Source organism: Pseudopipra pipra, chromosome 2 (genome assembly GCF_036250125.1).
Source record: "Pseudopipra pipra isolate bDixPip1 chromosome 2, bDixPip1.hap1, whole genome shotgun sequence".
Classification (NCBI taxonomy): Eukaryota; Metazoa; Chordata; class Aves; order Passeriformes; family Pipridae; genus Pseudopipra; species Pseudopipra pipra.
In genome coordinates, this window is record NC_087550.1 from 27424503 (window position 1) to 27450459 (window position 25957).

The window sequence follows — 25957 nt, forward strand, 5'->3', positions numbered from 1 at the left end:
TTGGTTACTTTGCTTTACACCTCAGCCAAATGTTTGTAAACAAAAGTGTGGCTTTTTAGACCACCCTTGGAGACTGCTAGAGTGGCTGAAAAGGACAGGCCAGCTCATTTTTTTGAAAACTGAGCAATTACCAATCAAAATCAAGCCATAAACTTTCTTGATGAGCAATAACTGCAATCCATCTTACACCTACATTTTTAGGAACAATCATCTCGATATTATGACATTCCATAACATACTATTTCATTATCATACTAAAACAATAATCACATTAGCAAGGTTCCTGTCTCCTTTCCTCGCATCACGAGCTACATGCAGATATTCCTTTTAATTGCTTCCAGAGACACATCTGGTCCTGCTGATGTAAATTAATAGACCATAGTGCATCTCTGGGTGTACCTGACCACTACATACAGCTTGAATAGACTTGGTTTTGGGAAGCTAACAAACCACTTCAGCCTGAACCAGTACTGAAACACTCTGGATTCACAACCAACTATAGTAGTTCTTCTGATTGCAGTGTGATGATCTTTCAAAAATATGCTAGAATCAGTTAGTTTGGAAAGTTGTACTGATACATGTGTGATAAGTGTTGGTAAGAATATGGTTCAAGACATTAGACATGGCCCACACATTTAATCTAATGGTTTAGATTAAATAAGAAGAACCACCATTAAAGCTGGACAGATAAAGCCACACAGAAAAATTAATATATAAAGGTAGTCTATTTAGCAGAGGCCAGCCTAACCCCTATAAGATAAAACAGAATCATATTTGGTGGAAGATAAAGCTGAACAGGTTGAAGTCTAACTATGTAAGGTTTTCATTGGTTGTTGGCTGTACTGGTAGAAGCATCACATACAGTCCTGTCCTCTCATCATTTTCTGAGTCTGATACTTTCTCTTTGGGGACTCAAAGACTCAGTCTCTGCATTATGATATTGTGAAAGATACAACATGCTTTCTGTGGCTGCCTGCAATGTAAAGATCCTCACTGATAATCTGTTGTCTTCACGGGAAGTCTGTGTGTTGGCTTTAGCAAGACCTGGAACGGCACTAATTTAGCTCTTAGACTTGTAGGAATATACAAAAAACAATACTGGAACTGATCAAATATCTACCTCTGACAGCAATCAACAACAACAACAACAAAAAGAATCTAAGTACAGAAAAGCATGGATACTCTCCCATCTGTGATTTCAGCACTTCCTGCAGAGGTGGAATCTCAGAAATTAAACAGTCCCCAAATGATTTTTTAGATTAATTTGTTGACTCCTTTTCTGAATTCATACACATTTCAGCATGCTATGCATCCTGTGACAAGGGGTTCTGTAGACTGATCATGAATTTCACAAAATGCAGCATTGTTTTGCTTGTTTTGATACTTGTCAGTTCACATTCTTCAGTGGATAAAACAACTGTTCCCTATTTTCTCCATTTCACTTGCAGTTTTATAAACCTTGACTTTATTCCTCTCTAATTTAATTGTTCAGTTGCCTGAAAGCAAGAAAAAACCCCAAACCCTCAGACTGGTTTTTACTGAATCACTGGCTTGTAACTCACCTTGAGATTATTCCAGCTAATGTCAGCCTCAATGACGAAGTTAAGTCAGAGAGCCAAATTAAAACCCAAGCTGGTAACTTATTTAAAATGCTAATTGGACTTGAAAAAAAAAAAAAAAGGATAAATTAATTTAAACATATCTTCACTAAAATTCTGAGCTAACATATTTAGAATTTTTTTTTTAATACTGAGGAAAAGTGAAGCAGGAAGTATATCTGTCTTCATATTTTCATTATCCACCAGGGACATGGAGCTATGATTGCCATTTGCAGTTTGATAACCACAGGAAACTCTGCCTGTGAAGAACCATGTTCAAAGGAAGAATGAAATACCATTTCATCTTACACTGATAAATTTCAGACACTGTGCACGCCACCTTTGCGGTCCTGCTGCAAGCTGGACATCCATTTAAGGACGTCTTCTCACGAGCAGAAGCTATGACACATCTATCTCTGTGGGAAATTACAGAAGTTTGCCAGTTTAGAGTCAGTAACAGAAAGTTAATCGAGCAAAAAATTAAGTTGTGTTCCAGGAAAATACAGCATGTGATAGACTAGGGTGACATATGCCAAGTAGGACGGTAGGCCCAGTACTCCTTGGGATGGTCAAGAGAACCAAACAGTTCACATATGAATTATCAGATCACATGGAAAATGGTACATATGAAAAGCAGGTTATGGCCAAAGAAGGGGAAAAAAAAAATCCCTAGGAGGTAACCCCCTGATAATCATGTTGGAACTGATACAAAACTTACCATATCAATCACTCATTGGAGATACTGTGCAGCTGGCAGAATAAGTGACAAGAGCCGATTCAAAACCATAGAAACATGTTTTACATGTTTTTATGGATACACAGACTACATTTATGCATTTATGAGTTAACCTTTTGCGACTGAAGTGAGACTTACAGAGCTAAATTAATGGTCTCCTAACAGGTCTTTTCAGTATTTTACTCAGAACCTGCCCAAACACCTAGCTCTGCTTCAGAAATTTACAGTGCGGACTTTTCAGTCATGATTTCAGGCACTTCAAAACCACGGCAAAGGATAAGTTTAAAATCCAACACTGCTAATTTTTCTAGGACCACCAACACAAAGATGCTCATTCATTAACAAGCGTGGAAAGCACTAACCAGTGACTGTCGGAACAGGAAACACTTCTTTGGGTCAATACCACAGGCAAGGATGGCGGCAGTGGTGTCCAGTATGTTCTGGCGCAGGACAGCTGGCTCCTTGGGCATGGTGAGAGAGTGCATGTCCATAATGCTATACAGCACTGAGCTGTACTCTTCCTGCAGATTCACCCAGTTCTGAATGGCTCCAAGGTAGTTACCCAGATGAGGTGTCCCCGTTGGCTGGATACCAGAGAAAATCCGATCCACGACCGTATTCTGTGGCAAAGCATTGGTAAAATTAACACACGCCTTTTTTTTTGACAGATTCTTTTATATTTAAAAGTCATTAAAAAAGCCTCATTTATGTCTGTGTCTTCTCTCCTCAGTGTATTAATGTATAAATTACCTCAGGATTGATAATTGCAGCAAGTCAGTTAAAATACTCTATCTTACTGCAGAGAGACTGACACCTACCATAATTTTAAGCTGTCAGACTGCATATGCAAAAAACGATAGATGTAGACAGGATTGGTGAAAAGCAGATCTCAAAAACCAAGTAGTAGATTCTTTCAGCCTCTTTTGCATTGAAGTTGTATGTTTCTCTTTAGTTTCTATATCCACTATAGTTTCTATACCTGCATTTCAGTTTCTATATCCATTCTGATATAGAAACTTAGGATCACAGTGTAGAGAAATTCAAACATTTTTGTTATAAACTCATGCAATGTCCCAGTAGATTGCCATCTTAACTCCCATGAATGCTGAAATCTTATTTTTGTAGCTGCAGAGAACATTTTGAGCGGTTCCTGAAAGAAATCTAGTCCTTGACCTACAGGTTAAAGAATAATGAAAGAGATCATCAAAGTTCTGAAACTACCTATCCTGGCAGCAGTACAGTTTTTAAAAGGGCTCTACAAAGAAATACTGCTATAGCTCAAGATCACACCTGGAATACTGTCCATGCATCAGGATCAGTAAAATGTCAACATCTGAAGAGAGTTCACAGAGAAACAGAAAAAAACAACTGAGAAGCTGAGACTGTGAGCAAAGATTAAAAAGCTTGAAACATGTATAGCTTGGCTATGTGACAGTTACCATCTTAGAAAGTTTGTTTTCCTGCATCCCAGTCCTCCATCTGACCATTTTCTCAGAGTCCCAAGCTGTCAGCAAATGATCAATTACCTCCCCGACCTTTCCAAAGAATTCCACCATATTCAGAAGTAGCTCAGCAATGTTTTATGTGTAAATGCTTGTTATATGCCAAGTTGTAAGAGCGTGCAAGACTGCTCGACTTACAAATGAGGGTCCCCCAAAACTTCAGCAAGGAGTCCAAGTCACAAAGCTGCACAATACAAACCTCAGAGTCTGTTGTGCGACAGGAACATCAACTTCATTATGCCTGTGGCTGCATGATTTTTTTCCTGCTAAATTTTATGAGCAACATCTATAACTTAGCAGGGAGAATTTACTTACTGATGTAGTCTGTTTTCTTTCCTGTGAATCTTCTACAAATGTGTGTGGGAGAAAAAAAAGTCATACAACTATTAAACCACACAAAACGGCAGTAAAAGTCAAGGCCAAGTACCATTATTTTTAACTATTAAAAAAAGGACTTCAAACTGACTTAATTAATTTTGACTCAGACTCAAGAAAAATTAATGAGAAAGTGTTTCCAAGTGGAATAGGATTTTTTTTTTTTAAAAAAACATGATCTATACTTCAGAAAAGCCTTGCCTATTTCCTTCAAAATTTGCTGAAAATTTTTCTGCTTTCAAAGTAAGCCTGTTCTTCAGATCATGACAATTTTGTTATCCAACGTTTTAAGTGTTTGTGCTGACAGGCAAGAGCGGGTTTGGGCTAGCTGCCATGCTAATTTCTCCTGCTCACATAAATGACTACACATTTAAATCTTGGTGGTAACCCCTTCACCCCATCCCAAATATCTTCTTGACTTCTAGTATATTGTTGAGTCAGTTTCTAAGTGCTCTTGGAGAACCTCCAGCACAGGAGCTGCAAGGTAGTCACTGCAATGAAAAGCACACCATTTCCTCCAACAGCAATTCCAACTTCCAGCCCTTCTGCTCCAGTCCTTGACCACATATGCCTCTTTTCTCCATTACACAAAAATGGAATTATGTTAATCAATCTCATTTGATTGCTTGTTTTCCTGGGAACCTACATGAGAGCATTTCTCACCACTCACAGAACCCACTCACCTCCCACTAAGCTACTATCTGGCCTAAGGACTGCAGACAGCTTCTTCTTAACACTGAGAAGGGTCAGGTGCTCACCTACAGAAGGAGACACAGCATTCCAACGTATATAAATAAGTGAAGTCTTGCAGAAACTTGGGTAACTTGGAATACACTTGGCTTCAGAGCTGTACTTCTATTACTATGGGCTTAGAGCAGTTGCTAGGCAATGCAATAGGTACTTTACAGGCATAACATTTGTCTTTTGCTTCCCATATTCCTGCTCTTCATCAAGAAAATAAGAAATCAAGAAGAAAATCAGGCTATAAATAGATGATCCCTAAGATGGTGTTCTGCCCTTAAAGGGACCCCAGGACAGCCGGTTATTTATCACAGCACATAACTTCTTCTCATCTTCCTGTCTCCCCTTACTCAGTACAAATCCTGATACTCCTTCCCACAGTTGTTTCTCCCCATAGTGCTGCTTGCTTTCCAGTGTCCATTTATATGCCTGTTTAACCACACTCCTTTCACAGGCTACACTTTTCACAGCCCTACTCTCCATCTCCTTATCGGACAGTTTCATCTGTCCTGTATTGTCTTCTTCCTCCACTTGTGTTTTCCACCCCTTGCTTCCCAAAAGAGTTCTTGCATGGTGTATCAAGACAGTAAGAAGGCATAAAGAATGCCATATGGTGAGGTTATTACTGTTATTACTATTATTACTAATGAAGCTATTACTGCCTTGACTCCAGTGACTTTGTATAAAATATGTTTCCTACCTGCACAGTTAGAAAAGCTAAGAAACTTCATAATGTGCTAGAAATCCACTGTGGATGTGCATCAGGTAAAGTATGCTAGGATGACCAAGCTAAAGCATGGTGAAGAAACCTTCACATCTTTCAAGTGCAGCCTAGTCAAAGACAGCATCACCTGAAATGGCTCTTGATGTTATTCCTGCTTTTCCCTGGGACCCTGAAGCTAGTGCTACTTCAGTGCAGAAGCAGCTCTACCCCTTGGGGTAACTGCCTGTTATATCAGAAAGCAGGAATTTATGTGCAGTCAGCAGAGATCGGCTCATGTGTCAATACCATGACCCAAAAAGAGCTGAACACCCTGACTCTGTGGAGAACAGTTCTGTCTAGAAACCTCGTCAGTCCCCAAGTCACACAGCAGCTGCAGTTCCCTGCTTCATATGCTTCCCATAACATGTTATCTGCCTTTATCTGCCTTTTCTCTTCCCAGATCACCGTCCAGTTTGTAGATTATGGCACTATGAACATATTGGATGTTCCCAAATTTAAGTATAATACACTCAATACATAAAAATGCAACAGTGACATTTAAATAGGCAGTTTGAGAACATCTTTCACCAAGAAAATCCGAGACATCAGTCTCTTAACATAACCTGTACATTCAAATACTGCACTAACTCCGAATATTCAAAGGCTCACAATGAGCTAATGAAAAGTAGATTTGTTGTAATACTACATAAGTTAGCACCTGGTGATACACTCTATGTTGAAAAGAAAACACCCAAGTACAACGTAAAATGGACATAATTTCATATAAAGAGAGAAAAAAGTTCTCTGTCTATCCAGTAAAGAGAATACCTGTGAAGGCAAGCATGACATCTGTAATGGTGCTTTGTATGTTCGAATGGTAAACAACTACTTATAAAAGGGTTGTTCAGTATAAGGGCAATAAATAGCAAGTTAAACATGAGAAACAAACAGTAGCAGTATTATACTGAGTCTAAGCTCAGCAATTACTTAACCTAAAGTATGGAATTTGCAGAAACAAGTAAATCCAATAATGAAAACTGAGCTATGCTGAACCTGAGTAAAGCACTAACAAACACATTACAAAGGACCCACATTGGCTCCCAGCTGAGGGACCAGTTGAACTAGAACTCTTTCATCTTTAACTCCTTTGATTCCATTTAACAACATAAAGCATGACAAGTTACAGCAAATAGGGTGGCATGAAATATTCCATTGTGTTAGCAGAAGTCTATATTAAAAAAAGCCTACACAAAACACCCTCAAATGAATCTTGGATTTCTTGCACTAAAAATATACAGAGAACATTGCTCCTTTGGAGAGAGTTTATGTTCCCTGTTTGTTCACTCCGTGAGAAGCAGCGGGCAGCATAGCAGCGTGGCAGGGGAGTTCTGCCTCGTACCATGAAATCATGGGGCTGGAATGCACTTCAATGAAGCTGTTAGGTCAGGGGATGGGAGCTGTGTGCTTGAAAGTACTGGAGTTGGAAAAGGATAAAAACAAAAGGAGTGAAGACTTCCCAATGGAGCAGAGTGAAAGCCACAAGACATGCAGCTCCAGCCCACAGGCACTCACTCATTCAGACATCTGTAGTAAGCACAGTGTGAGCCTGCTGTTCGTATGTTTAACTCTGTGTGGTGTGTGCACCTACACCAGCAGTGCTTCATGCTAATCTTCATTCCTATTAAGAGTGTAGTAGCTGACAGATGATTTAACATCTACTATTTTTTATCTCTCAATTAGACTTTTGCATGGCAATTCCAAACACCACAGTGCATTTCTCAGCTGCATTACCAAACAAAGCTTGATCCAAAACCTATTAAGATTCAGGTGTTCTCTCACCTAACCTTCCTTTTTGCAATGAGATAAACAACTGCTGCTCCTTATACTGAAAAACTGTCAATATCCAAATGTTCTCAAACCATCAGGAATAATCATTACATTCTTGCCCCAGAGTAGGATGGCTAAAGTCTTATCCTGAAATCCTGCAGTATGGCCATACCCATCTTCAATGCAAAAGAGTATACTGGAAAAGATGATAGCTTCCAAAATCCAGTGCTTCCCTCTTGGACCAAAGAAGAGCTTTTCTCAGTATGCCACACTGGTAGTAAGGAGAGCTACAATTGTCAAAGCCTCAATTCAGCAGTCAAAAGCACACTCACATTCCCTTTCATGAGATGTGTCAGAACCAGAAGATGCACCAAAGCTGCTACAAATAAGAAAATATGCACATAGATGAAAACATCCCACACCACAACCAATTCTTGGTATCTGGATTATAGATTTCATGTTTAGCATTATAAATTCTGTGACTGTTGAACACAAGTATTTACCTGTTGAATACATGTATTTGCCTGGCACAGTTAGCAGAAAGCTGCTCCTCAAGTATGTAGTAAAATCAGCGATTACAGAGTTCTTCTACTTCACAAGAGTTACTCAAATAAAATCAAGTGAAAGCATTCACAAGACTCAAGTTTTCAGAACCTCTCTTCTTTATAACTCCACATAAATATTGCCACACACTTGAAATGACGGCAGACAAGCTACAGTTATAAGGAAACTTTTATGCCTAAGCTTTCATCTCTTTCTGGGTTTTAAAAACAGAAAAACTTAGCACCCATTCAAGGAAGTAGGAGAAAGCTGCCAATAGATAGACAATTCTCAGCATTGCTTTCTCCTTTTAATTGGGCATAGGAATGTTATACAATTACATAAAAGTATACATAAAAATTTGGCTGGTTACAGTCCAGTTAAGACCTATTATTTAACACAACAAACCATAAAATGACCACATTAATCCTGCCCTAGAGGTACAAAGGTAGTGCATTCAGCTTCTCAATCTACCCAGTGATGGGGGAGACAGACATATTTTCAAGAGTTGCACTAGCCAAATATAGATATATAAAAATCAAATCCCAAAGAGTCTTTTGCTAATTATGTCTTTCGAGTGACTGAAGGTAAGGACAAAGCTTCAAAGTAACTAATTTCTTTGGACTTCATTCATGATTCTATCCCAGCAAGCTAACTGATGGGAGATAGGCTTATGCCTCTATCTGCAATATATCTAATAAATATTTTCATCTCTAAACTAAAAAAGAAGTCCTGCTCACAAGCTCACCTTTGGGCTGAAACACAAGCAAGAGGTTTCAGACCCAAACCCTACACTGCTGCAGAAAATTATGACAGTATTACAATAGCAGCTGCAACAGAAATCACCCCACAACCCACAGTGGTGGTTAACATTCACATGCTATAGTATTTAGCTGCTCTGCTTTATTTTAACAGCTATTTAGTCGGGGCAGAACAGGTGAAGAGCCAAGTGAGATCCACAGCATCAGAGCTAATTCCAAACACAGGTGGTGGGCATGACAGAGAGAGCAGGAAGTCGACAGGAGAATCACTGCTGACATTTGTGACAGGAAAGATTGATGGCTTCCCTCTCTAGTTTTCCCCACTGTGTAGGCACACAGGGGGTGGGGGAAAGGGACGGAGAAGCTGCTGTGCTGGCGACATAACACACCACAAGCCTCCACGGCACCAGCGCTGATTAATGAGACTGGAACGATACAGGAAACAGCAAAGGATCACTCACAGACTTTGCTCTTCTTGTTATAATTTTATTTGTGGCGATTTGTTTTGCCCTAGCTGTCCCAAGCTGAAGCAAGTTCAAATTTGCGAGAGGAAAAGAAAATGTCAAAGGGAAGAAAGAGCAGCATTAAGCAAACACAGACATAAGTAAAACACATAAATTGGAAAATCTGAAATTTCAAACAAGAAGATCCTCCCAACAGGGATCAAAAAGGGAAGAAAAATAAAACAAAACAACACAACCGAAAACTTGTTCCAAACTCAGACACAAAAGAAATTCTCTGGCTGACAAAAGTCACCAACTACTGCATCTTTGCATCTATCTACAATCCTTTTATTTCCCTCATTAATACTTTGCAACTTCAAAGCTCTCATTGCTTAAATAATATGCTTGTCTGTTAATACTGGCTTAGCAAAACCTGTCTTCAGACAGTTATTGAGCAGCAAAATGAAGGGAAGCCAGACAAGTCAGATTTTACTAGCTGAAGCATAAATTTTAAAGCCTAATTGGGACAATCTAAGTGTTAATGTTATTAGAAAAAGAAAAAAAAATCAGGAAAAGGGAAACTTGAGAGCAGTCCATCTACTACAGACTTTGCTTCAATTACTGTTTTTAAAGGAATTACTTCTCTGCAAACTTGCTTAAGAAACTTTTAAACATGTTTATCATGATCTGATAATTCAATACGTCAAATTCATCTGGTACAAATGCTATTTCAACATACCTAATTCTTAAAATGAGGGATTAAAGATCTAACATTAAATTAGAAAGAAACATATTTACAAGTTTTCAGATAAATAGCTCCTGAGAAAAGATTAACTCATTGCCCAGAAATTGAGATTTAAACAGCACTGCCTAGTACTCCTTTCTTGAATGTCAAATGCACTCATATTTAAACTTCAGTAAGATTTTAATATTTATATTTAAAATGAGAAACACATTTAAAGGAGGAACATTTACAGCACATACTAACCCCACCCCATAAATTTAACTCTGCCCTCTAGGGCTAGCAAAAGAATTCAGTATAACTGTGTTTGGGTTAGGCTGCCCTCTCACGCTGCCTTGTTAAAGATGACTAAGCAAACGGATCCTTTAATGTGGTTCGCTGCATCCCGCAAATGTATTCTCTCTTTATGAGCTCCGCGTGCCACTCATCGTGCTAATGACAGCTGCACTGACAGACACGTTATCTACAGCAGGTGCCACAGTCTGTGCTGCCATGCACCAGAAGATACCTCTGGACCTAGGACAACTGTAGACCCTTCCCTCCCATGTCAAATGAAACAGGTTATATGAACCCTGGCTAGGGGACTTGGAAGCAGCCAGCAATATGCTGGCTCAGAAGGGCTGGCTCGAGTACTCTGAAGAGGCCCCGGGACAAGAACTGGTGATAACATCTGACAGAGCAGGAAGGGTTTGTGCACAGCTGGTGAAAGAACCATGCACTGGGTCTGCCTGCAGCCAATGGCAGTCACCAATCTTACTCTTATTCTAAACCACAATCTTTCTGAGCAAGGACACAGCTTGACAGTTTTACTTTTTGTCCTGTGCTTCTTACAGTTCTCCACATCAACTTGAAGGCCAGCATGTTACAGCTCCCATTCAAAGCTGAGCCATTCCTCAGCTACAGAGCAGGTCCAATGCACACTGACACAGGCACTACTTCTGCACCCCCTGGTTTTCAAAGGTGTACAAAGAACTGCAATTAATGGTCTCAGATGCTGCCTGATGCAGCCTTAACCCTGCATTAAATATTCTTAAACCATTTACTTCCCCTTTTTAAGCTGAGGCAATAAATCTTCTCCAATCAAACTACCTAACCACAGACATTACCTGCAGGCCTTATCAGTCCATTTCACCCAGACTCAGTGACAGGCTAAAGGAATTAATAACAACATGTTTTTACAACTACCACACAAGGAAGGTGCTAAGAGACAAACTAAATTAGTGCCTTGTTGACGGGAGGCTTCAGAGGAAGCTAAGTGTGGTGAACTATCAGCGGGAACATTCTGGCCAGACAGGCAAGGCATGAAGGTCAGGTCAGATGAGTACATGCTGCTTCCAAATCCATTAGATGATGCACTCAAAGCTCACAGCTGAGAACTCGACAGATATGGTACTGCAGGTATTGCTTGGAAGAGGTAGCACAAGGGAAAAGGTGAGAGAGCAGAGCGACAGCCTTGTCACACTGTAGAGAACAATCCTAAGACACAAATCCATATAAAAACTAGTTTACTGTTCACTGAACAACGTATCTGAACAGGCAACAACCAAGGTTTTCAGGCACAGGTGCCTCCTGGAAACAGCTCTCGAAAGCACCCAGCCTTCTGCTGCCTTCCTCCTGATCCCGTTGCAGCCAGCGGCACAAAGCACACTGGCATGGAAGCACTGGGCCCAGAAGCACACAGGTAACCTCATGCTCCACTCTGTGACCTCGCCTAAGTGGAGTTACTCTGTATCAGTCAGCTCAACTTCAATTCACGGAAAAATACAGGAACAAATAATGAACTTTGAAGAAACTACATAAATAATGGCAAACAGCAGTATTTTTCAAGAACTAGTGATGTCAGATCACTCTGATAACCTTCTATAGCACAAGAGATGCTAGAATGGAGAAGCCAGTACAAAAGGTTATATCCTGATTATCATTTAGTTCCAATATTACCTCAGTTTCCAACAAGCTAGAGAAATGGCACCTAGAATATAATATTATATGCTAGAGGTGGAACTGGACAGAAGAAAAACCCCAAAAATGAAAAGAGTACTTATTGATGGCTTACAGTGGTTGTCAAAAGATATATCAAATATAGTTTTGCAGGGTTTTGTCCTAGGTCCAGTATTAGTTGGTATTTTAGTATCTCTAATAGTAATCTGGATGTTGAAATAGAGTATTTGTTAAACCTGCAGACAAAACAAAGTTGGAAGGATGGTAAGGGCTCAAAATGATCTTGACAAAGCAATGATCTGAAAAACAGAAAGCTATTTACCAGGCAAAAATACATGGATCTATACAGAAAAGCTGACTACTCAACCACACAAACACAGGAAGAACAGCTGTCCAGGCAACAACTGCAGAACAGGATCTGGGGTTTGTAATATTTTAGAAGGTGAGTATGAATCAGTATCATGCTGCTGCAAAGCCACAACATTTATAAATTACACCAAAAATTGCACAGGAATTTATGAATAGGATTAAAATCCAGAAGACAGAAAACAATTTGCTCATCTTACTCAGGATGAGGATGGCCTCAAGCTGGAGCATTTGGACAGTTTTAGGTCCTGTATTTCAAAACAGTGGTAGAAAGAGGCCATAGAAGTTCAATCAAGTCCAGTAAATGTCTTAAGAAATAAGACTACAGAGGAAAGCCTGAGGCTTTTTTAGTCCAGTGAAAGGAAGACTGTGACAGTAAAAGGTCTTAAATGCACCTTAAATGCATATGACTTTGGGACCATGGTTAATAGGGTAAGAAACAATGAGCTTAAGTTGCAGTAAGGAATCAGATCAGATATAAAGAAAACTTTTCAACAGTAAGAAAAAGAAAGCATTTCAAAAGAGAGCTTAGAGAGGTTCTTTATTTATATATAAATGTATATATGTGGTGTGTTGATAAAGATGTAGGGGCAGTTAATTTTTATTTTGGCCATGGGAAGCACCACCTCCAGCTGGGTCTGTTGCAGTCCTCTGAGCCTATAATCTCATTAAGATGACTAAGATCAAAGTGAGATGACCAAAGAGGATAGAAAATAAATCAGAATTCTATTTAGACAGGCTAGATCTCCCAGCATTTCAAGATTCAAGTCCTTCTACCTGCATTCAACAAAATTTAAGAATTGAGGCCTTTTCACAGATAGCAGCTGAACATTGATATGTTTTGCAAAACCATTTCATGTTCTTAAAAGATGTGAACTGCAACTTAACATTTAACACTTGTAAACTGGTACTTATCCACATTTAGAAACATACACTGCTTCAAGAGAATAAATCTGATAGCAACAAGTGAAGAATTAGCACACAAGATACATGTGTTACTGTCAAAATGTAATGAAAAGTGTATTATATTTCTAAATTATAAATCTAGATTATTTGATATATGAAAGGCTGGTGCAATTTTAATATATTAAACCATTCTAAGTACCAAAACCTTCACAATCTTAAAGCAAAACAAAACAAAAAGCTAAAGAATGCCCCATAGCTAAATATTTCCCTCGCAGAGAAATTAGAGAAGTTTTATGTTTTTGATCACAGTAGTATCCAAATCTCTTAAAAACATCTGATTGCTCTTGCTCCTTCTCTGACCTTCAGCTGAAAGAGAGTTTATTATATTTTTTTATATATTTTCTTCAAGTGAGGAGTCTGCTTGCTACTAACATTGCCCTATGAGATATAAACAAAGAATATCGACTTACATCTACGGGGATGTTTTTTAAAAAATATTTTTTGTTTGGAATTACTATATTTCTTCAGAATACTGTCCTAGAAACTCAAAGAGTAGTTCATTTCCTCTCCATTATTTTATTTGGCAATTTCCTGTAGCAAGGAAAAGTTGGCTTCATTTCACATGGGGCCAAAATTAACACAGCTGTTCAAAAACTTTCACCTTGTGGTCACTGCATGAAATTCATCTCAGGTGGATAGCAAAGTTTTAAAACCACCTGACGGATGTTGAGAGGCCTTGGGATGCAGAAATCTCAGTGAATTCCCTAAGAGTGCACACATGCACAAAGAAACTGCTACAGCTGGTCCTCCTTGTCTATGCTGGAGAGAATTCTATGAATTTAAGTATTTTAGACATAATAATCATACTTGTCTCAGGGACTTATACAGAATTTAAAAAACTTTTTCTGAAGGTAGACAATACAGACTACATTTAAACTGGTGTAATCGGTGCAGGCTGGTCCTGAAACCACCGGACTGGGCTGTTTCCATAGAAAGGACAAACAACAGATGAGCAACGGATGAGGGGGACAGAGACACAAGTGTTTATTTGTGCTCAGGTCAAGAGGATGTAGCCAAGTGAGACTAGAATGGCAACAGCACACGCCACCCAAGTCACAGCAAACTGTGACTTGCTTATTACACACCTTGAGCCCAGAAATATCACATGAAAAGTTCCCTAGTTTGTGTGTGATGCTCACTGCTTTGTTAAAAAGATGAGATGTTCCTTGCTAACTTACCTGTACTATTCCAACTGGCCCACGGGAAGCCAGGCAAACTAACAAATCTCAACTTAGATGTACCCTTTGGAGTATATCAGTATAAAACAAGCCAAGTGTTTTTACTGTAGGTATCCTACAGATGTGTAATACTCCATTTTTTTGAGTACTGGCAAGTATTCTGTATACTAGAGACTTAGAATCAACATTGCACAATCAACTCTAAATATGTCCCTTTGAAGGGAGCGACAGCACTTTGGCTGTTGTGACCTGGCTATTATAATGGTTGATGAACATACAGAGTGCAGACATTGCTTTAACTCTGCAAAGATCTAAATTGTAGATATCTTAAAAAAAACCCAAAACAAAACAACAAAACACCCCAGTAGAAGTGCATGAAGAGCAGAACGTGAACTCATTCTTGGTCGCAGAAAGTACATGGGCTGATTTGTTGCCAGCAGAGATGCAAGACGAGATTTGGTCAGGAATTCAGAGGGCTGGACCCCTCATTCCCTTTACATAAGCAACAAAGAGGCTTTGAAATGTTTGAAACTGTTTTGTTCTTCCATGCAAACGGAAAGCACCCTATGGATGCCTATTAAGCAAAGCCTTTCCACATCTTGACAAGTATGTGATTTCAAGAAAAATATTTGCAAATGGATAACCCAATTCAAGTAGAAGTCAAAGACCACCTTTGAAAGAAACTTTGATGTAGCTATAAAAAGATAGTATTTAGGAAGGACAGCATAACATGGTTCTGTCATCAAAAGTTTGTACCTCCTCGTATTTCTTTGCTGCTTTTTGTGCAAAAAGCAACGGTGGTAAGCAGAGAAGTGAATGCCCACAAGGCCTAGGATCAAGGCAGAATCCCTGAAAAGAACTGTTCCTGACTGTTGGGCAAACTCAAAACAGGCTATTTAGCAATCTCACTGCCAAAGGACAGAGACATTAGAGCATCCACAAGTATGAAAGCAAATGACAAAAATAGTTGCCATGTGAATCTTTGGTGAGATCGTCAGGAAGCCTGGAGTCTTTTATTAACATGAAAATGCTGCTATATCTTTTCCCAAGGCACAGGTATCACAGCAGATTTCAAAGTCAGAACCTATGCACCTGGCAAAAGGAAAAAAATGATGGTGAGACCAGAAAGTTGTGAAGACACTTGCAATTCTTTTTTTTTTTTTTTTGAATGCTGGCCAACAACCTTCTAATGAGATTAACAGCTCAGCATCTAGATTGTGAGGATGACACTATGAAGACCAATACATAATATTTGATTGTCACTGAGCGTATGTGATCAGAAACAACAGTGATGGGATTCAGAATCACACATCCTCCATCTGTCAGAATGGGAGAAGATATACAATTTCATCTCATTTCAGCTCCTGAATACTTCAGGGGATTGGAAGAGTTTTATAGGAGCTTTGAGCTTCAAAAATGGAAACTTAGCACTATCCGACTCTGGGATCTTTCTGCACGGGAATGTAAATATTGACAACCACCTACATAGGTGAACTAGATGGGCTTACCACACTTCGAAATATCAGTCAGAAGCATTTATTCACCTTCTAATCTGTACTGTAAGGCTTCAAACCACTTATCTATAAACAAGGTAGTCTAAACAAAAAGAAGTTCCTAGTCTGAACAGTTATGGAAGTGCCATCTAAATACAAAGGAAGCACAGCAGGGTTTTATCTGCCTGGCTATGAAGACAACATCTTGGTAGTAGTTCATAACATGAGCTATGTGCAACATAACGAAAACTGAGGAAACCCTCCACACAACACTAATTTTTCACTCAGATATCCTGCAGACATCACTGAAGCAATGGGATCAACTTCACCTCTCCATTACTTCAGCAGCTCCAAGAAGTGGATACAGCCCTAGCATAATTCAAAGAGCTCAAAGCTAAAAGAAAAGCAGATATTTCATTTCTGGTAGCAATCATCACATTTCAGCACAAGAAGGAGGAAAATGAAGAAGTAAGCATACATACTTCATTGTATATTTGTGTGAGTATACATATTTGTATATACATATGCAAATATCTACCTATTTCCTTTCCCAGGCAGTAAGAACTTCAGTGCACTCTCAAGGTGAGAGTCTCTGGGGGCAAAAATATATTTAATATATTTATTTACATATAAATATATTTAATCCTGTCCAGCGCATATATAGATGTGCCTGATACAGCAGAAAATTATAAAATCTGCTACAGGATTTGTCTGAGTTTGGGACTCCAAGAATGGTATTATTGCAGTCAAGGGCTCAAACAACAAAAAGGAAAACAATTTCAGTTCACTGCTTACAAACTCTGCAGAGCTCAAAAAATATATGATCTAAGGTGACTTAACTGACTTAATGTTTGGAGGTTTTCTTCACTTCAACTTCTGATCTGTAATTTGAGTCAACTCCACAAAATGTTTGTTCGTCTAACCCGAGTCGCAGCACAAACCACAACTTGTGTCATGGAAAAAGTAATTGCTGAATGTCTAGAACAGCACTTGCTGTATTAGTAAATGGAAATTCTATCTGCCAATGAAACAGCATTAAAACAAGACCCCCAGTCTGCGGTCTAGAGACAGAGGCAATCTACTACAGACTGTACAATATGTTTGTCCAGCATATGCACTGGAGAAATTTACATAAAACTTCAACATCCAGCATAGGCAGAGTAGCATCTTTCATTAAACTCACTGTACAAAAACAAGTTAATAAAAACAGGAATCTCTCAAGAGAAAAAAACAGGCTCAGTCAAGACACTGAAAGCAAGGGCCAGAGGGGGAAAGAATGGTGGGACTCTACCCAAGCCCTGCCAAGATGCCAAAATAAAGGGCTGTTTCCTGCTAAAACAATCTGTGTTTGCCAGACTTTATTGTTAGAACTCCATTATGGAAATGAATAGGACCCATTCACGCCTCAAAGATCCCTCATTTCTGTCTACAATGGGGGCTCTCTCCTGTGCAGCTACAACAGTGGTCAAAATCCATCAGAGACAAGGCATTAAGCAAGGCAGATTACGAGAAGTCTCTCCACAGTTGGAAGGTCTAATAAATCTGTGTGGAAATCCGAGCTCCCTCAAACCCAGTGAAAACCCAAGAAATCTATGTTCTCACTGTATACTAACTTGCCTTCAGCTCTGAAAATGACACAAAAGCTAATGATTTCATTCTGGCATAAAGAACTATTCCATTGCTTTATCTGAAAGGTAAGTTGCTTTCCCTAGAGGATCAAACATAAATTATTTAGTGATTAGAGTATAAACAAATGACTGATTAGGAAAGACTTCTATTCCAACCTGAATAGGAGACACTAGAGGTTTAATCCAAAGACTAGAACATGTTGATTTCAGAAGAACCCAGGTAACTAAGTAACTTTCAGTATCTAGGCTCAATAACAATAGTTAGAAATGTTAAAATTCAGAAAAATAGGAAATTAAAAAAAAAAGGCCACAATTTCTACATACATGAATTCAGACAGAGGATATCTCTACTTGGAAAGCATTTCTCAAATCACTTGGATCTTTCCTAAAGGTCCTGTAGATTCCAATATGCTGAAGCACCCCATACTGGACACCAGGAAACATCATGGGTCTTTGCTGTCTAACAGGTTAAAAAAGCATTTCCAGCTTTTTTAACTCAGTCAAAAGCAGTTTGCTACTTCCAACCTTCATGCTCTCTGGAAGAAAGAGATGTAACACAGGGGATTGTCACAATCATAAATTCAGAGCAAGCACTTAAAAATTTGCCTGTTCATCCATCAATTTCAGTACACAAGTGTCTGGACAGACATTCTAAAGTTGACCTGCTGCAGTAACCTGTGTATGTGTGCAGCTTGTTACATGCACCTGGGGACTCATTTCATTAATGGTTAACAAAGTGACCCCTATGTGACAGCAACAAATTCAAGATGGGAACATGGATACTTTTAAATTGTTTGCATTTCATTCATAACACATCTGAATGATACTAAAAGCTGAGCTCTCTCTCCCACTGTAGTTTTAACTACAACCTTTGAAATCCTTAAGGATTAGAGTCTGGTAATTTCAGTTACTTCCGTTCTCTGGAGCCCATATGGTAACTATAGCTAAAAATTTTGAAGATTTAATTTGCAATCTGGGAAAAAGCATTTTAATGGTCTTCTCCAAAACAACCCTTCAATTTTTATCTGCCTTTTTCACAGCCATCTTTGTTAAAAAATATGAAACATGACCAGTCATTAACGTGACTAGCACAGTAACAATGGGGTGATCAGGTGGCCTGAATACCACCAGAACAATACTTCTTCAAAAAAAAGTAAATCAAATTTCATCAGACCCAAACAATCTGAAGATCTCTTCTTAAAGTACTGACAATACTGGCCAGAATCACAGAGGTTCACAGAGGCCAAGTAAAGTATCAGAAGACCAAAAAAGGAAAAATGTCACTCCTGTCTTCAAAAATACAGGAAAAGAGGAGCAGTCTGGGAGGTAGTCTGCTTAGCACCAATACTCAGTGAATAAAACCCATCTTTTGCAATTCCCTAGAAGATAACTAAAAGAAAACAACAGCAAATGTGGATTTGTCAGGAGCAAAGCACACCACATTAGTCTAACTTTGCCCTTGAGACCCATTAGGCTGCCACAGTGGGGTAAGATACCCTAAAGGCCTCTTGATTTTAGCACCACCTTTGGTCACAAATTGTAAAGCAAGCTAGAGAAACTACATACAGGGAACCACACTGTGATATTGTTTTAATGATATTAACTCAGGCAAAGAAACAGGTACATTCCTAAATGAACTGCTAAGATTACCAACATGTTGGCTAAGATTCATTGGATTTCAAGGTTGTGTACTTGCAGTGGTATCTGACTAAATGTTCACCAGAGATGTTTTCTGTGCAACACTCACCAAAAGGTAGAAAAAACATTCTTGGAACCGTGAGACTCAAACCAATTTTCTCTTTGTATGACCCAAACAGTGCCTGCTAGAGTCAGTGTGATAAGTTTCGTTAGGGCAAATCCAACTTCCAGTCAGAAAAAAACCCAACTAAATTCTAGCACCAAAATGGAAAGGATTTCATATTAAAAAATACCAACCCTTGTGGCTGGAAGATGCAATTCTGTACCACTTGAAGCTAAAAGAGAATCCACTTTCTGATGCATCATTCCTGTGAAAGTTGACAAGAGATGAAGTTTGTAGAACATCAAAATGTACAGCTTAGCAATAACAATACAGCCACTGTAACAGATCATGCGTGAAAGCCAGGGAAGGCTTACCTATCAAAGAGGAAAGACCAGGGTAGGAGAAAAGGTAGCAAAATGAGAATTCTTGTTTTCTTTAAAAGATACTCCCAGGAAGAAAAGCAATAGAGGTACTAGAGTATTCTTGCAGTAACTGTAATAGTGATAAATACTTTGATACTAGAAAAGAAAAATGATGCCAAAGACTCCTGAATTCTTGAAGGCAAATAAAGTAGGCCTCCAGCTGGGAGTCTGAAAAGCCATCTACTGATGCATGAGACTCCATAATCAAAAGCAATACCTTGTCATTCTTTTACTTCATGTTTGCTGACAGGACTAAACCTAATCCATGTTCTGTCAGGACATACAACAACAACTGACTGACTCACTCTAGAGTAAATTTTCCCATTGACAGGTTATGGCTTCGTTGGATTTCTCATAATTTTATCAGTAATTCTCTGGAGTACCTGTTAGTTGCCACTTTTAAGAGTGTCTTATCAAAAAAACAGACTTGATGAAATTACTTTCTATAACCTTGGCTTAGAGACCAGTGAAGAACAGTAAATCAGGGAATTTCAAAATAAGCTCTTGAAAGTCAAGATACCCCAAATGTAATTAATCTCTCCAACAAAATGTTACTTTCTTCTTAACCACATATATTATGCCTACAAATTCTAGCTGTGTTCTAGAAATATGTACAACAAAAAGTATAGAGCAACTTTTCCATAGCATGATAAATCCAGCATAATAATGAACTGTGCACTACAGTAAAACAAAGCTGAAACCACATAAATGATACCTCCTAGCAAGTGTGACTACATTATCAAATGCTTAAACATCAAAACTATCAGGGTGCCAGTACTTGGCCAGTACTTGCCTACTCTGCAAGCTTGAAGGCAAACAACTTTTCCAGCTTGAAATTTGAATGTTCCTCATTAGCACACAGCAAATACATGATCTGTTCCAAGCTGTCTGCCATAATAGTTGAACTACTCTGGAGTCCACTCTGGAAACAGGAACAGCATAAATAAGGAAGCCATTTTTTTCCCTTCAATTCTTTTGAAGATGCACTGAAGTACTACTTCAATTCCAGTGCAATTCTTTCCATATAGATGTAAGAGGGCGCTTAAAGTGAGAGAGTAAATTGACAGAATCTCACAACATAATGGACTTCAAATTTAAAATTGGAGTAGCAACTTAAATTACTACTGTTACTCGAGGGTGGGTGATATGAAGCTACATAACCAAGACTAACTCGGGGCTTCTTGTTTTTAAATGAAAACATTTAAAGAACAACAGGAAGGAAGCACATTCTCAGACCTATCATATCTAAAGGACATTGTGGAACAGTAATCAGATGATAAAGCACCCACACCTTGACCTGACAGGTAACTCAGAGGTGACAAAGCAGCGCACGTCAGAGTGAATATTAAGATATAACAGAGCCATATTTGCTCAGAGCAGAGTTCTCTATTATGCAAGATAAACCAGAATCCTTTGCTAGAGGGATGAAAACAGAGGAGGCCATCTGCTAGGATACTGAATGGATCAGAAAGAGCCACCATGAGCATCTGGAAAGATAAGCATATACAAGTCCTTTCAGTATTTTTTCAAGGACCTTTGAGTTCTAAAAATAATGAGTGGTTTGAGGCGTCTTTGCAAGAACTATTCAAATGGTAAGTGTTAGAAACCTAGGAAGATTTAGGTACATGTAAGTGAAATGAAATCAAAGCACCTCCAGAAATGGAAACACCTTTACTGCCTTGATTTTTTAAGCTTAATTTTAAAAATCCTAATTCAGAAATAGGCTCGCAACTCATAGTTTACCCACTATACACCACTATATACACCAACTTTTTGTGTATTACTGTGTGTATTGATGTGCTCAGAATATCAACTCAACGGCTGAGGATAACAGAATCCAGTTGCTGCAAGGTCACAGACAGTGTGGATAACACCAAGAGACTGAAAGACGTCTTTGATCTTCTACTTATCCTATTTCTTTTCACAAGCAACATGAGACACATCTACCCTGACAACCCTTCTAGATAAAATGTTCCATTATAGAAACATAGCATACTATTCAGGATTTAGATGATATAAGAACATCAGCAAGATTTTAATGAAAAAGCCAATTGTCCAACTAAGAGAAACAAACATTCACTAAAATTATGCAACATTATTGTTATCGAATTGTTTTAATTAATCATTCTTCCACCTATTCTAAAAATAAGGCTGTAAGCTACATAAAAAATTTGGATTTGTAAGGCAAACCATTCACAGACATAAAAATTCATGAAGTAGGGTGCCTACAAACACATGGTCACTGAATATATACCTGACTTGGCTGATTACTGAGGGTTATCTTTCCAAATACAATCAATGCAATCATTTGCTCCTTTATTTCAATTATGTAGTAAAATGGGAGGGAGGGAGGAAGTGAAAGCTTCTTATGGTTACAATGAAAATCCCAAATATGTTAAGGAAATGGAACCCCTACTATAACATATTGAAGCTGTGTAAGTACCAAGGCGGGGAGTTGACATACATCAATTCAGACATCTGTGCGGTTTGGGGTTTTTTTCCCGCTGGAGAAGACAAGAGTTCCTAGCCTGCAGGTGCATTTAAAATCGGAAGGTGATACTCTAGAGAAGCAGCAAAGACCAACGCTGAAATCTCGCACAACGCCCAGCGGTACCTCAGCCCTTGAACGACCACCAGGACACCGGTACTTGCCGGCTCAGCCCTCCCTCTCTCCCGCACCCCGAGTGCCCCGAGGAGTAAAAGCCCCTGGGGCTAAGAGAACCCAGGGAAAGAAGCTGGAAAATGGGAACGATGGGAAGAACGGGGCCAGCTACGCGCGGCCCGGCCCCGCCCCGCGCATGCGCGAAGCCGCTCGCAGCACGGGGGCGGGATGTCGGCTGGGCCGGCCGCGCCTGGAGCACGGGACTCATCCCACACCGGGGAGACCGGGAAGGGACGGGGGACGTGCCCCAGGCCGGTTACCTGGCCGAGGGTCCCGCGGTGCAGGGCTCGGATCAGGCCACTCGGTGTCGCCATGGCAAAGGCGGGAGGAAGGGGCGGGGGGAAGGGAAGCAAGGCAGGGGCACGGCGGGATCAGCGCATGTCCCGCAGCGCGGAGGGCGCAGGCGCGGTCCCTGAGCGGCGGCCAGGGCGCGGTCAGCGGGAAGGGGCGGCGCTGGCCCCGCACGGGCCTGCCTGGGACGGCGGGGGTGGGCTGGTTAGTCCGGGCGAGGCCGTGTGGGTGTGCCCGTCGTGCCAGGGCGGGGCATCGCTTCCCGCTTTTCAAGGGTCCTGGCTCAGCTGCAGGCTGCCCTTGGAAAGCCTCTCTCAGCAGTGTGTCCTCTCCAAGGGCTCCCTGCTCCCCTCAGCTCGCCTGGCCGTGCCCACTGCAGCTTTTCCACGGAGAGATCCGCAGCCTGCCCGTCTTACTCGTTAAACTAGCTAAAGTCAACTCCCACAGAAGACCCCGAAAAGATGCTCTCTTCCCTCAATCCGCCCTGCTCTGTCCCAAAAGCCAAGGCAGGAGCAGCTCTCTTCATCTGGCATCCCCTCCCTACACGGCACATCCCCAAATCCAGTCTTTGTGCCCATGTCGCTTCCAATGTACCAGCTCACCATCATGGCTAGGCTTCGTGAACGAAGATTTGGGAAGGCTCTATCCACATTTGTTACAGGCACGCTGGTGGCTTATGAGGCCAATACGGGACAGACATATCCGATTGCAAAAGGCACAGCAGAAAGACTCCTTAGGAGGTATATTCTGCAAGACACGGTTCTTTCTGTGTTGCCTTTTCTCCTCGAGGGTGATCCTGCATTCTCCTGTGTTCTCGAAGGAGATAGCTGCGTTATAGATGTTGTGTCTCCAGGCCTCCCAATTGGAGGCCAGAGTAGACCAGTTATGTTGATCAATATGGCCAAGGCTGAGATGTTGTTTCAGGGAGTCCTTGTATCTTCTCTTCAGGGCTCCTCTCATGCGGCAGCCAGTGGCAAGTTCACCATAAAGCAAGATCTTAGGGAGGCTCACAGAACCAAAGCAAATAACACCGCAGTTGTTAACGAGGTTTGACATGCTCTTGAAGAAGTTGTTCGTCAACCCTTTGCATCAGCTCTTCTGGAAAGGGTGCCAGGTTTTCGCCAGTTAATTTCTACCCAGTTCCAACTCCCAGGCTGGGAAGACACAAAATGCTTGTTTAGCAGTGGTCAGGTGATGTGAACTGCAGCTCATCTGCAGGTCTGGAAACACTGGGACAGTGTCTGTGGGAATCTGCTACTGCAGGGTCTGGGGAAACAAACCAGGAAAGAAGGATCAGCGAAGAAGGTGCACTTGTATGTTTGTTAGCAGTGGCACTGTGTGTCGTACTGGTGATTATTTCCAGTAGCCCACTCAAACACCATCACTGAGGATATTATCATGGAATGTTCCTAACTCTAAAATCTGGAAGTAATTTTAGTAGCTAAACCCACTGTAAATTTACATAGCTGTTTATTTATTTTCACTTTGATGCACTGGCTAGTAACAATTTTTATATTTTAAAACCATGTATGTGCAGTGCTTAGTACATAGGAGTACATTTATTCCCCCAGATTCTACTATAATATGAATTGTAAAAAATCTACTTTGCACAGTCCATAAGAACTTTAACTTAAACCTAGAAATTGTACATATAATTTTTTCATCATTTGCATCATTGCTATAGATATTGTTTATAATTTGATCTAAAGACTTCTTTGTGTGATGTTCATCTTTGTCTGACATTTTTATTCAGTGTTCCAGCAAAAATATGTCAGCCATTTTTTGAGAACGTAACTAAGCAAAAATCACATGAAGCTGCTTGAATTGTAGAAAACATCAGGGGAAAAGCTGAAAAATGGAAAAGCCCAGTTGATATTTTTTGAGATTTTCCAGTCCTAAGACCAGAAAATTATTGGACAAGAGCCTGTGGCTACTTCACTAATATGAGACTGAAGATGTGATCAGCGTGGAGCATCAGGCGACAACCCTGATGGTGGCGGGGATGACAAATCCTAGCCTCTGTCTCACAACTAGAACTGTTCTCTTTTGGAGACTAGTTGGAGCAGGTAGACTGTCTTAAACTAATGCCGCGAAGAGGGAAATGCTGGAGGTAAATGGATTATAAACCTATCTTCAAAAAGTTGCTCAAAGAAAATTGAAGTAATCTGATAAGAAAATATTAAGACGATTTTTCAGTTGCAAATAATTTAAAACAAAACTCTTTTCCAGTATGTTTACCAAGGAGAAAACTTTCAGCATCTAAAAATATAAATATTACAATGCTGTTATAAGTCAATAAGTCGGATGTTGGTTTGAGACAAAATGATGAAGAAAAAAGCTATCTGGAATTCAGACTAAAGAGTGAAGATATAGTTAACTACTAATACTTAAGAAGTATTAGTAGTCATTTTCAAAGCTATTAGAATTTGAGTTAGTAAATGGAACACTAGAAGGTGATACTTTAAATTTAGACTTGTGGAATACCTTGACTTAGTACCAGAGAGCATTCTAATTAAACATACAGGAGAAGCACACGTTAAATGACTAAGAGCTTCTTAGCTGACAGGTCTTCAAAAGTACCTGTTCTATGTAGAGTTCTATGGTGACATGCTTTGCCCTACTCAGTATTGTTGCCAATTATCTGGAAATAAATACTGAATAATTTATGTTGAAATGTGCCCTTGACACAAATATTGACAGACTTTTAAATAATGCTAAAAACATCGTGATCACACAGATGAGTGTAATAAAACAAAGCATGTTTAAAAATCAAGTTGAAACTGAAGTAAAAACTTGAATTAAAATTGAATTTTTTTCTTTAACTGGAGCTGAGCCTGAGTTATCACTTTTAAGTCTTTGTTAAACCCAAACTGATGCTGAACAACAACAAAAAAAATCAATAAAATATTCACAATACCTCTTTAACACAGGAAGAGCCCACTGCTGTGACAGAAATCTAGCAGGGGCAGAAGAATAAGCATGGGATATTCTTGATGTAGGCAGAGAAGGAGAGTGGTGTGAATGTGCAAGGTGGATGAGAAGAGTTTGGCTTGAGAATCCCAGAGAAGATGAGGCAGCTTGCATCCTGAGAGATGGCAAAATTACGGAAGGAGGAAGATTAACTGCTAATATTTATTGTCCTCTGAAATCTCCTGCTGCGGCCAAAATACTCCTGACCTTTCTCATGTATGATTCCTAGACACTTTCCCACTACCCATATTACCCCATTGCACATTCCTAACCCACTCAAGACTATTTAGATGTGAGGAATTTGCTACACAGCTCAAATTAGGAAAATGCCAGT

General features: G+C 39.8%; 1 protein-coding gene across 3 annotated transcripts in view; it reads right to left on the minus strand.

The window, feature by feature from the left end:
- The window catches only part of WARS2 (tryptophanyl tRNA synthetase 2, mitochondrial), a 38403-nt gene extending 15636 nt beyond the window's left edge, over nt 1-22767 (minus strand). The window contains exons 1-2 of one of the 3 annotated variants that reach the window (XM_064644552.1): nt 22623-22767; nt 2697-2954 (exon numbers count right to left, since the gene is read on the minus strand). In XM_064644552.1, the coding sequence (XP_064500622.1) occupies nt 2697-2954; nt 22623-22676 (312 nt within the window). In that variant the 5' untranslated portion in view covers nt 22677-22767. Of the gene's footprint in view, nt 1-2696; nt 2955-22164; nt 22294-22314; nt 22428-22622 lie in introns of those variants that run through there. The other 2 variants (XM_064644553.1, XM_064644554.1) reach the window with 2 other exon arrangements.
- Nucleotides 22768-25957: the final 3190 nt, after the last annotated feature.